Raw genomic sequence first — 12,234 nt, forward strand, 5'->3', positions numbered from 1 at the left:
GGGCAAGGATTTGGAAATCCCAGTGGCTCAGTAGGTATAGAATCCATTCGCCTGTAATGCCAGGGTTGCAGGAGACATGGGTTCAGTCCCTGGGTCGGGAAGATTACCTGGAAGAGGAAATGGCAACCCACTCCAGCATTTTTGCCTGAAAAATTCTGTGCACAGAGGAGCCTGGAGGGCTACAGTCCAAAGGGTAACAAAGAGTAGGACATGACTGAGCAACCACACACATGTTAGAGACAGATGGAAGTGTTGATATTTGAGGCACCTTGCATCCATGAAATTCCATGAGATGACTGCTGGAAATATGCTTATTACTGGTGAATATTCTCAAAATATACCCTGCACAACAGAAAGCTTATTTTGTTTTTCACCCAGGTAACTTAGTTGACCAGCCAGGGATGACTGTGAATCATTCCACGACCTTAATGCTTTTGAAAGAACATTCACCAGAAATACACATGTATTTGTTTAAAATAATGTAAGAAAAGAGGAGAAAGTGGAGAAAAAGAAGAGTGGGTTTTAGTTGCTTTATACATTTATGTCGTGATATTAGGGAAAGAAGTCTCAAATCTAAATACTTCCTGGTTCATGCAAAAGGCCATGTTCAAACTTTATTCCTTTCTTGTTTATGGTGATGATAATGATGGGCAATATATTTTCTCTCTTTTATAATATCTATGTCTACTGTAACAGAGAAGCTATGCCACATGTTGATTTTAGAAGCTTTTATAATTTATTGGACTTGCAATAAGTTCTATGTGGAATAAGAAAGAGAAGTTTGAGACATCAGAATTTGTGGGAGGGCTAAGTGACTTCCCTGGTGGCTCAGATGGTAAAGCATCTGCCTACAGTGTGGGAGACCTGGGTTCAATCCCTGGGTCAGGAAGCTCCCTGGAAAAGGAAATGGCAACCCACTCCAGTACTCTTGCCTAGAAAATCCCATGGACGGAGGAGCCTGGTGTCTGGTGCCCATGGAGTTGCAAAGAGTCAGACACGACTGAGCGACTTCACTTTAAGTGACTCTAGTTAATAATTTTCCCATTAAGAGTACTTTCTAAGAAAACAGTTAAGTTTTGAAAATAAATATCAAAACAGTAAAAAAAAAAAAAAAAAGGAAAGGAACTCCTTTTAAAATGATCATTTAAATGTTAGACAAATACCCTAAAGTCTTACAATCTCAAAAGTCACATTCAAACTCTCAATCTGTTTGATTAAAAAAAAAGTTTAATGAACTGTAAAATAAATACACTTCCATTAAATATTAAATAAATTATTTACAACTTGAAAAAATAGTTTTTATCTCCATGCATCTTTATGTACAGAAATAAGACTTAGCATTAAAAAGTGACAATTGAAAGTTTAAAACCATCAGAACGAAAAGGTTCTGTTTTCTTGGGATTTGCTGAAAAGAAGAACCAATGTATCACTTGCAGCTGTGACTTGGCAGTGACTCCGATCTGATACCCTGTTGGAAAATAAAATGAACTGTTAGAGACAGCCCAATTCCAACATAGCTTTGAGATAAGGTCAAAGAATAATCATCAATCAGAATTTCTGCCAATTTTTTTTTTCCCCCTAGGATGTCTTGTGGAAAGTGCTAAAAGCTTTTCAGAGACAAACTAGCCCTTCTGACTTGAATCTGTCTTTCACATCTGTTTCGGTTATATGCATACTTGGGTAGAAGACTGTGTGTTCAAACCTGTTTCATCAAATTCTGTTTATTAAAATTGCAGCACTGAGAATAGTGATGAGAAATAGTTTTCCTAACCAAATCTATGAAGCGGACATAATTAAAAACAAAGATTAAGTGGCTCAGTATATTTATGATATACAGTTAATTTAGGATAATTAGTACCAAGGGCATAATAATAGTAGCTACCAGTTAATAGGCAGCCACAATGTGCCAACACAGCATATTCCTTTTCCTAAAGTCATTCTGGACCTCCTTTGAGAAATTTCAATTGCACTAAACAACCAAAAATAAACTCTTATTCATGCTGGTGACTTTAGCTTCACAACATTAAGCCAATTCATTAATAACTTTTGATGAATAAGTATTGAGTATGGCACTGGCATGGACAATTATCTATTTCATGACTTACTGAGCTAATTCTGTAATAGGCTCAGAACACAATGCCTGTACTTAACCAATGCTAAAGATAGTGTTCTTCAAGCATCTGGAATGTTAATAAAAGATGGAACCGCAGACTTAGTAGATTTAGGATTTGGCTTACAAATATGCATATTTAGCAAGTATCTCAAGTAATTCTTAAAGCAATGGAAGGCAAAAAATAATATTGGGCTGGTGAAAAAGTGCATTCGAGTTTTTCTGTAAGATTGTAAGGAAAAATCCTAACATACTTTTTGGCCAACCCAATAACTTGAGATGTGACCTCTTTCCAAAATGTCTGAGGAAATGGAGTTCCTTCTTTTGACTGACATTAAGAGTGTCCTTGATCTCCCTGCCTCCCGCTTCCTGTGGAAGTTTGCTTCATCAGCTGTTGACTTTAGTTATCAATGAAATATCCCTCTCCATACTTTCTCCATACAACATGCTCAGCTCTCTCTCTTAAAAAAAAAAAAAATTTTTTTAAATAGAAACTACAATTTGTACACTAACCAAGTTACCTGTCCAGTGTGAGTCCTTCTCCATTCCTGCTTCTCTTCTGTGCAAGGATATCCCACTGGTGTTTCTACTTCCTCACATTTGTAGTACAGGTGCCCTGATGTTGGCTCTCCACCATGTGAGCTCAGCCTATCAGTTCAACCTTATCTTCTCCAACACCATTTGAACTAGGTCATCTTTCAAACCTTTCTAAAATAATCTAGCCCATCTCACACTACTGATCTTCCTTTCCCCTTATAATCACTTGTCCCAGTCTCATCAGTTCTTTGAGACTCACTTCCAATGCCATCCTCTATCGCATCTTTCTCTGCTCCCTAAATGCAGCCCACTGGATTCTATCTCTCCTTCGCTGGAAACTCCTCATATTCCATTAGTTCCTTTTTTACGACATATATTTTACTCCCCCTGATATTCTTGTTTCTTGCATCTTTTTCTATCTTCAAAACACTAAGCTCTTTGAGAACAGAATTTGTGTCTCCTTCATTTTTCTATCCCTTAGAATAGTAAGGACATGGTCAATTCTCAGTATGGAACTGCAACTCAAGCTGAAAGAATAACACCTTTGCGTAGCCAATGTTCATAGTGTACCATTAAGAAAATTTGCTTTTCTCATTTTTCTTCAGATAATAGACATTATATTTTTAAAATTGTAAAATATTATTTAAAGATATCTTTTAAAACTCCAACCTGCAATAATACCTTCAGTTATGCTACAGCATGTGCATTTCCATTTTCTTGTCGAAGTTTCTTTCGTTCTTCAGCGACACCTTCATATCCCCTGAGGTATCGTCTTCGAAGCCTTCAAAGAACAAGATATTCTACTGTCATCAAAGTTCTATTCATATATACATTGACTGGGGTTTCATGAGCACAGGGAATTTCTTTCATGAGTCCTATGGACCCACTATACACTTACGGACCACTTCACCAAACCCAAAAAACTAAACCCAGGTAAAAAGTATCACAATGTTCTTTTTTAAGGGAATCTTTATGTTGATTTTATATAAACATATTCCCAAAGTACTGAGATTTAAACAAATGTGCATTGGGATGCAAACTTTTAGAAGGCATGAAACATATCCATATTTTTCCCCAAAACAGCACAATTGTAGGCACAGCTAGAAGAAGACAGTATAGTTTTACCACAGAAGGGCTGTATGCTTGCACAAACTAATGTAAATGCTTAGGTTTTGTTTTTTTATACAGGCTTAAAAACAAATTGATTTTATTTCTAAATATAATAAATATTTCTAATTTTATTTATTGCTACCTGATACCAAAAAAACTCAATGGTCTGAAATGTTTTAGTGTTGTTCAAGCAATTCAATTTTTATTAGCTTTTTTATCTACTAAATGTTATTATTAAAATCTTAAGAACTTTTGTTGTGATGTTTGGGAAAAAACTGATTTCAGTTATGTAAAAGCAGCAACTGTGTCTTAGGCTGGTATTTGCGATGTGTTTCAAATACAGGGAAGAATACAAGAGAAAAGGAAAACATGACAAAGCTTTTCCATACTTTTCCAAAGGATTATTAAATATTTCAATTTGAATAATTATGAGTTTTTGAATAATTCTTTCAAAACATCTTCCCTAACTGGCAGTTTCTTCTTCTGTCATTCTATGTCAAATAATAATGGTGTCTGAGTGTATTTTTCCTAAACACACTGGCATATCATATCGGGCTTGAGGTACCAACAGACCAAAATAATTTCTCGGATGTGCAAAACAAATTTAAACCACACATCAAGCTTTACGTGCATCATAAAATTGTGTTTTACCTGGCATTTTATCATTAGCTGATCTGAGTTTAAAATAATAGTAAACAATGACAGAAGATAATTCCTTGTTTCCTGAATGGCAGGAGTAGTAGATCATGTATACAATCCAGTTGTTAAAAGTAATTTACCAAGACCTAAAATTAGAATAATGAGTCTTGCTTTTCCCAAGCTCCAGTAGCACATGAGTCATTACAGAGCCATTCACACCCTCCCTGAAGCTCCTTAATCTACTGACTTTTGTTTGACAGACAATGCCATTTTTACATACCCACCAGTGGCTAGGACATACCTAGGACAGTCTAGTTCTAACATTCATTGGTCATGAAGTGAAGTAAGTGATCTGTTATTATGAGCACAGGGAAGATACTGCTAGAATGAAACAGTAATAGAATTGTCCCTGCTTCCTACGCCATGCCATATGGAGGAAATGTTTTGTGTTTTTTTTTAGTAATTGAATTCCCATACTTCATTTGACAATAACAAAATAGGCATAAGCTCTAATAAGTCAGTACCATGCTATCTAATTCCTAACTCAGAATTTTGCATTCTGACAGAAGCAGAAGACATCTTTTCTTGGCTCCTGGTTTGAAGCTCTTTGTGAATTTTTAGTATCAAAGCAATGTCTCTGACAATCTAGTTCCTAATTAGCTTCTGGGAAGCTTGCTTAAGCTTAATATAGTAATAGAAGATATTAACAATCTGAGATTCAGAAGTAGCCATGAGTAGACATATAACATGAAACAAAACCATCAATTTTTAAGTTCAAGAAAAGGGGTTCATATATTAAGTTTCAACGGTGGCCAAAGGAATATTTAACCATATTCTGTGAATTGTCAATAAAGGGTAAAGATATGGCCAAATATCACATACCACTAATAGAATAACTCACGTAAAATATGATACCGCATTAAGATAGAAATCCTGAAAAAAATCAACCTGGCATTACTTTATTAGGGATTTTAAAGACATGCCTTACTTACAGGATTGTAATAAAAACAGCAATAGCTGTGAAGGTCATGGCAGAGACGAAAGCAGCTATAGCTGCTAAAGCAATTTTTGATAAATCGCTGTCGACCATGCTCTGAGTCTTCATGGACTTTTCCCCACATCGTTCACCAAAGTACTCTGAATAACATCTGCAAATAACCCACATTTTAAAATTATAATCACTGAAAAAATTCCAATAAATTTCACATTTACTTTACAGATCACAAACCATCATTAATTCTAGCATTCAAAAAATCAGTCCAGGCATTTATTTGTATTTGAAAATGATGAGCTGTAGAATGCATTCGCGCCTAAGGTCTATTAGTATAAGAACAAGTTGAGATTAGTCTGGGTGTGATATTCCAAGAGGACACGCCTTTTCATTCTTTGTGCTCCTTGTATGACCAACTGATGAATTCAGTGGCTTGTTAGGCAGCGAATACATTCCACTACCATTTAATGTGCTAGCAGCTTTTAGGGAGAAGGAAGCAAAAACAACATTAAGTGAAACTACCTTAGTTCCTTTTTTATCAAGAGGTTTTGTAAAATATATATTGCAAAATGATGATTTCCACCAGGGTTCAGTAAACTATTGCCCACGGGTCAAATCTGGCCATTTGCTAGGTCTTTTATAGCATGCAAGCTGAAAAATGTTTTTTTTTTTTTTATAGTTTTAAATGGCCATGTTTTAATTGGTTATATGATAACCATACATAATCTTGACCCACAACACCCAAAATATTTCATATCTGCTTCTTTAAGGAAGTTTGCCAACTCTTGGTTTATACATTGAAAAAAAACAAATGGTTTTCTGCAACTAGGGGTTTCACACACAGTATTAGAAATATAGAATTCCATATGATTTAGGGTCACTTACTGGCATGATACTGTTTCCAGTTGCTCTAAAAATGTGCATTTTCCATGAATGCAGAAATTCTGAAATTCTGTATCACACAGATTTTTCTTCTTTCTGTTTCTTCTATTTTTTCCACTTTTGCCTCCCTTTTTCTTTCTCTTGGGTTTATCTGAAGTCTTTTCATTTTCCGTTTTGTTTTTCTTAGGCTTAACTACCTGTTCAACTAAAAAATAAAAAAGAAAAGATTTATTGACAAAAGTCTCTCTTTATGTGGAACACCATTTTGAAGACATGAGAGAAAAATGTCCTAGCAGTGAAAGTTCACAGGGTAACAGCCGTATCAGTCTCATTTTTTAACACAACTCATATACAATAATTGAACAAAGACAATATCTGTATTATGTGGCACTTAGAATCTGAACACATTTGTTATTTTATTAGCTTAAAAACATATTTTATTTGTATCAGTATTATTACTACTGATAACAGGAATAATAGGAGTTACTTGTCTAAGAAAATCCATGAAATATTTTAAACATTTTTTTTTACTTTAATTCATACCAGGTTCTTGGTAACAAGCATTAATTTAATTAAACCCAAATCACAGTTGAATGTATTGTTACTATCCACATGATACAGATGAGAAAAAGCAGAGTAGAGTAAAGACAAGTAAATTGCACTAAAACAGTAGCTAGAAAATGGCAGTGCTGGAATGTTAAAGCCTATTAATACCCAATTACATTATGTTTTCTCTTGGAAAAGCTCAGTTCCATTAATTAAAGTGGGGTTTGAATATATTTGATCATTTTCTTTACTCGTATCAGTCTTGTGCTTTCATAGTTGGGAATTGGTGTGCTATTACCTGAGGTGAAAAGAACAGAATTATACATTAGAGTTAACTTTCTTCAACTCCCAGATTACAACAGATTATAATTAATTGATACCTTCTGGGGGCTAATTTCTATGATCAATCTATTTGAAAAACAGAGTCCAGAAATATTTGTACTTGGTGCTTCATGGGTTCATCCTAACTCTTCAGATTCACAGAAACCTTTGTTCAGTGTTATAGCTATGCAGGGTATAGTTTACCCACACATTAAACATAGGAAGGAGGAGTTTCTATGTTAGAGCTGTGCATTTTGTCTTACTAATCTCTGCATAGGTTTATCTGAGCAAGTATTTAGTGAGCCCAGAGAAAAGAGTCATAAAGTCATAATAAAGTTAGTCAAAATGGTTCTGCAGTGCTCAGTAAATAGAGAACTCTAGAAACATAAGGAAGGGTAGCAAAGCTGGAGCCCTGTGATTAAGGTAAAAAATATTAAATACTTTCAGTATTTTAGCGGTCATTATATTAGTCATTAACAATAGTCAAATTAGGAGCAATGTTTAATAGGTGGCTATGCAATTTTTGTGTTGAAACTTCCCTCTTATGATAAGAAAAGTACCCCAAATTAGAACAGTTCCTCTAACAGAGACATTTTAAATCGATATTACAGACTTTACAGATACATTACAAATTTTAAACAGAGACAGTCACTATGCTGAAGTGCTACAATAGACATTATCTTCATGGATCAATTTTCACTGTATTTTACAGTGTATTGTAATTTTGGCCCCTAACCATTTTCATTCATCACCATCAATTCATTTGGCCTTATGAAATGCTAACTTGAAATATCTTTAAGAGAAAAATTTCTAGAGTCTTAATGGTCTCATCTCATCCCCCTCCCAAAATAAGAAACGGACCCCTTTCCCACCTTATGTAAAAGCACATAAGGGAGGTGTGGAGCAAGGGAGGAAAATGGAGTGTTTGATAAAACTTTTCCCACCTGCCACTGTCTTCATGTTATCACTTGCTATTCCTTCACCAGTTCTGGGAGCTAGACAGAGAGGGAGGAGTCAGGGAAACTAAGATCAGGAAAGAGGACGCTTTAAACCCTGCCTTCATAATGGATGCTCCTAGGATATTTAGATTTGATTTACTGATGACCTCGTCTGCCCTCAAACTCCAAAGTAATATGAGAGTAATGAACAATAGTGACCTCTTACTCTGGTACCCTCATTTTAAGTAAATGCTCTTTTTGAAAAATCAGATAACAGCAGAAGAGAAGAAATTATAGGTCACTATTATTTAACTGACAATTGAGATTTAGGGTTAAACAGAGATTTTAGTGACATAAAATCCATGCATATTTGTTCTTTAATATTTCCAGAAAGTGATATTACTAATGCCAATGTTGCAACACAATACACAGTGGCTAAGATCCAATCATTCTTTTCCCATTACATCTTTCTGTTCCCTTACCTGGGTCTCTTGCATTGCAGGCAGATTCTTTACCAACTGAGCTATGAGGGAAGCCCTATTTGTGTCCAACTGCAGTTATTTAGAGAAAAATGGTGGTGGGGAGCGGCTATAAAAGCTGATATAAACTATATAGGGTTGGTTGATGTCTACATTGGTTTTTCACATCAGAGAGTGGTCATGTGGCAGAGTATCTGAAATCCAACAGATTGGAGTTTTTCATTCTGGCTGTGGAACTTTGGGCAAAATGCTTAAGCTTCAGTTATCACATCTGTAAAATGATAACAATTCCTACCTTATAAAGTTGTGAAGATTAGACTTACCAGACATGAAACATTTGTTAGAGCTCCGGACACAAAGGTTGTGCCCACTAAAAGCTCTTTCTATCTCAGTTTCCAGCTTAACTAGCAGGATGCACAACAGTCATACACACAAGAAAGCCACTGGAAGATCTTGGAGAGGCTTTTCTTTTGAAGCAGCTTTGCTCATACAAACCACATATCTTATAGGCTATACTGTCACCTTCTCCTCTACTCACCTCTGACTGAATCATCTACAATATAGCCAGATATCTGTGGTTCATTATCATACTCTTCTGCATAGTCATAGTCGATCGCGGAGGACAGTTCACCACCAGGAGGCGTTTCACTTGCAGAGGAAATCTCACTTCTTGAGGTCACCTCAAATCTGTCAGCACTGTGGTCCCCAGAAAATGGTTCCCCTTTTCCAGAGTAGGTGTCATTGACGTCTAATCCGGCAGTATAATGGGCTATGGGAGCGAGAATAAGAGAAGAAAAGAAAAAGTAAAGCGGGGTGCCTTTTCTCTCCAGTCAATTCTGTTCGGGAGGAATGTTTATCTTCAAAGCAATTGACTGCACATGTGTTATTGTTTGTGATTGAGTCACTTATGAAAGTTGCTTCATAGTCTGCCGACAAGCAAACTCCACTGTCCCAATTACAGAGCTTCTTTCATTTAGGTTTTCTTTTCCACAGATAATCTACATTAATTTCCACATCAAAAACCCACCAAATAGGCAAATTAATGTAATATAATTATTTAAGAGGTAACATCTAAATATGACCATAACTTCATATATATATATATACAATAGAATGTTACCTGTTCCATTTTAATAAACAGATTCTAGAGATAAACCCAATATCTTTTTAACACATGCAGTACCGTTTTAAAAAGAGTATGCATATCAAATGTAAAAAGTAATATGAATAGTAGTTGGTAATAAATTTTCTTACTGTCATTGTTTCTTATTATTGCCCTCACATAGAGAAGAAACTAGGGACTAGGTAAGACTTGGGGGCCAGTTTCAAGCCCCTGTTTTATCGTTTGTTGCTTAGTGGCTAAATCTTACAGGACTATTTTGCGACCCCATGGACTGTAGCAAGCCAGGCTCCTCTGTTCAAGGAATTATCCAGGCAACAATCCTGGAGTGGGTTATCATTTCCTTCTCCAGGGGATCTTCCCAACCTAGGGCTTGAACCCACGTCTCCTGCTTGGCAGGCGGCTTCTTTAGGTCTCAAAACAGTGTCAGAGTGGTGCTTTTAAGTAGAACCTCTTCCTGGGACGATGCCAGGCCCTCTAGAATGGTAAAAACAAAATCACTTGACAGAGGAGACGGAGAATTTAGGTAGGAGGTAAGACTCCTTGGTCTAGGACTTAACTTCTCTTCTGCAAGATCTCTGGAAATCACTTTGCCGCTCTGGACCTCTGTTTCTTTATCTGTAAAAGGAAGGGTATGGATCACAGGATCTCTAAACTCTCCTTCCTCTGGACTAAAGTGAGAGTACAAAGATTCTCAGGCACCCTCCTGCTGGCCTGGAACCTCTAAGACACCCGGCCTCTTTTCTCTGCCTCCATAGGAGGGGCCGGTATGTCGATTACCTCCCATCGGACAGAGTCGGGGGATACCCAGGGGCGGATTTCTTTTTCTTTTTCTTTTTTTAAGAATCAGCAGCAAAATCCAAGAGGCGACCAGTTTGGCCTCTGTGGGAGAAGCTCCGGGCAGCTCAGAGCCGGGATGTCCTCACCTGAGCCAAAGATGAGGAGCGACAGCACCACGGGCGCCGGCGGCAGCAGCGGGGCTCTCATTGGTCCCTCGGAGCGGCGGCGTCGCGGTCTCTGGGGCAACTCGGCCGGGAGCTGCGGGCGGGAGGAGGCGGTGGTGGCCGAGAGCTGGGACGCGGGGGGCCGCGTGGCCGAGCTCGCAGGCCCGGCCAGCCTGGGGCACTGGAGGCAGCTCCTGAAGCTCGCCTCGCGATCCCTGGGCTCAGGTTCCCTGGGCTCAGGCTCGGGCGCCAGGTGTGCGAACATTCCAGAGGTGCTGAGTGCACCTGCCGCTTTATAGGCCGGGCGGGAACCCGGGCATCGCCCGTGACGTCACGCCGCGGCGGAGGGTGGAGGCGGGCGGCCTCCCGGGAAGAAGTTACTACCCGAAAACCACACACGGATGCCAGGCGCCCCACCTCCTGGGAGCGCAGAGAGCCGCTGGAAGGAAGTGAAAATTAAACCTCTCGCTGCAAGCTGAAAAAAAAAAATTACCAGATCCATACAAGGGACAGGAGTGGAGTTTGGGAGCTAGGAGCTGACATTCAGAAGTCCCGAACATTCAACCCATCTGAAAATCCTCGGAATATACTTTGGTTGATCTTAGTGTTACCACAGACAGGAATTACCTAGAAAAAATTCCATTTTAAAATGTTGAAGTACCTTAAGATCAGGAGTGACTTAACAATGGTCCGATGTCTTTAACAATAACGGTCATAATATGACTACAGAGCCCACCTCCTAATGAGAAGCTGCTTTATTTACCTTATCTCACCCGGGGGCCCTTCCTCACCCACTACTGTGAAGTGGTCAGAATTTCCAACCACCTCCCGTCCAATTTATTTTTATGGCCCAGGGACCCATCCTTGTCAAAATTATTATTTATTGATTTTTTCTTTTTTTTTGGCAGAACAATACACTAAAAATATTACCAATACCACCTCACTCAAAACCTAGGGAGGTCTAAGTATCATCTTCCCTGTTTTACAAGAGGGACAAATGTCAGCTTTACAAGGCAGGGAGGACTTCACACAGCTGGTCATGGCAGGAGCCAGATAGATTCATCTTCAACCTCATCTCACTCTTAAACTCTCTTTCCACTCTGATAAAAGGATTTAGACTAAACTTCTCTTTGAAAAATGAATTTCTACAGGAGAATAATATTTAACCTAAAGGAATAGTCTCTGCTGATAGCATATTGGGATTGGATGACGAAGAATGGTGGCCAAGATTTTGCTTCTGGAATCCCAAGACAGAATGGGCCAGCTTTGAGAATCCATTTAGAACCTAGCAGGGCATTGTAATCATGACAAGCAGATAAAGTGAAGAGAGAGGGAGAGATTGATTAATTTGACTAACTTCTACATGGAGACAACTCCAGAACTTGATTTTTCATGACCTGAAGAAGAGAAAAAAGCATTGTTCTAAGTATTTCTTTGTCCTGAAGGTATCTGTCTCTTCTGTGACTGTTCCAGTAAAACAGTTCTTTTTAGGAATGTGGGTCACAGTGGTATGTGTCCTAATTCTGGGAAACTTTTTTAAAAAGTTGTGTATTTTTAATGACATGTCATAATAATGTAGGCTAAATAGTACCTTACATTTAGTAGGATAAAATAGAG

The 12,234-nt window shown here is 38.0% G+C and overlaps 1 protein-coding gene across 3 annotated transcripts; it reads right to left on the bottom strand.

Moving 5' to 3' along the window:
* Positions 1-1,207: 1,207 nt before the first annotated feature.
* AREG (amphiregulin) lies at positions 1,208-10,914 on the bottom strand. Of its 3 annotated transcripts, none has more exons than XM_025289899.3 (7): positions 10,600-10,914; positions 9,092-9,322; positions 8,081-8,131; positions 6,273-6,474; positions 5,389-5,544; positions 3,317-3,428; positions 1,208-1,468 (listed from the first exon to the last, which is right to left on the bottom strand). In XM_025289899.3, the coding sequence occupies exons 1-6, from the start codon at positions 10,880-10,882 to the stop codon at positions 3,335-3,337; spliced, it is 1,017 nt and encodes a 338-aa protein (XP_025145684.3). In that variant the 5' UTR covers positions 10,883-10,914; the 3' UTR covers positions 1,208-1,468; positions 3,317-3,334. The 3 variants fall into 3 exon arrangements, with proteins under 3 accessions (XP_025145684.3, XP_025145683.3, XP_006059707.4); XM_025289898.3 differs by having other exon boundaries at positions 3,329-3,428; positions 10,600-10,912; XM_006059645.4 differs by lacking the exon at positions 8,081-8,131 and having other exon boundaries at positions 3,329-3,428; positions 10,600-10,901.
* Between the last annotated feature and the right edge of the window lie 1,320 nt (positions 10,915-12,234).

The sequence above is a fragment of the Bubalus bubalis genome, chromosome 7 (assembly GCF_019923935.1).
Source record: "Bubalus bubalis isolate 160015118507 breed Murrah chromosome 7, NDDB_SH_1, whole genome shotgun sequence".
NCBI classification, from domain to species: Eukaryota; Metazoa; Chordata; class Mammalia; order Artiodactyla; family Bovidae; genus Bubalus; species Bubalus bubalis.

What these genes read in the sequence shown, in the direction of transcription:
- AREG (XM_025289899.3), bottom strand. Translation starts at nt 10,882, where the DNA reads ATGTTCGCACACCTGGCGCCCGAGCCTGAGCCCAGGGAACCTGAGCCC. An exon ending in TAACATGAAGACAGTGGCAG is followed by an intron (nt 6,475 to 8,080) that starts GTGGGAAAAGTT and finishes TTTATTTTTTAG; the next exon opens with TTGAACAGGTAGTTAAGCCT. An exon ending in GCTGTTTTTATTACAATCCT is followed by an intron (nt 3,429 to 5,388) that starts GTAAGTAAGGCA and finishes TGTTCTTTGAAG; the next exon opens with GCTTCGAAGACGATACCTCA.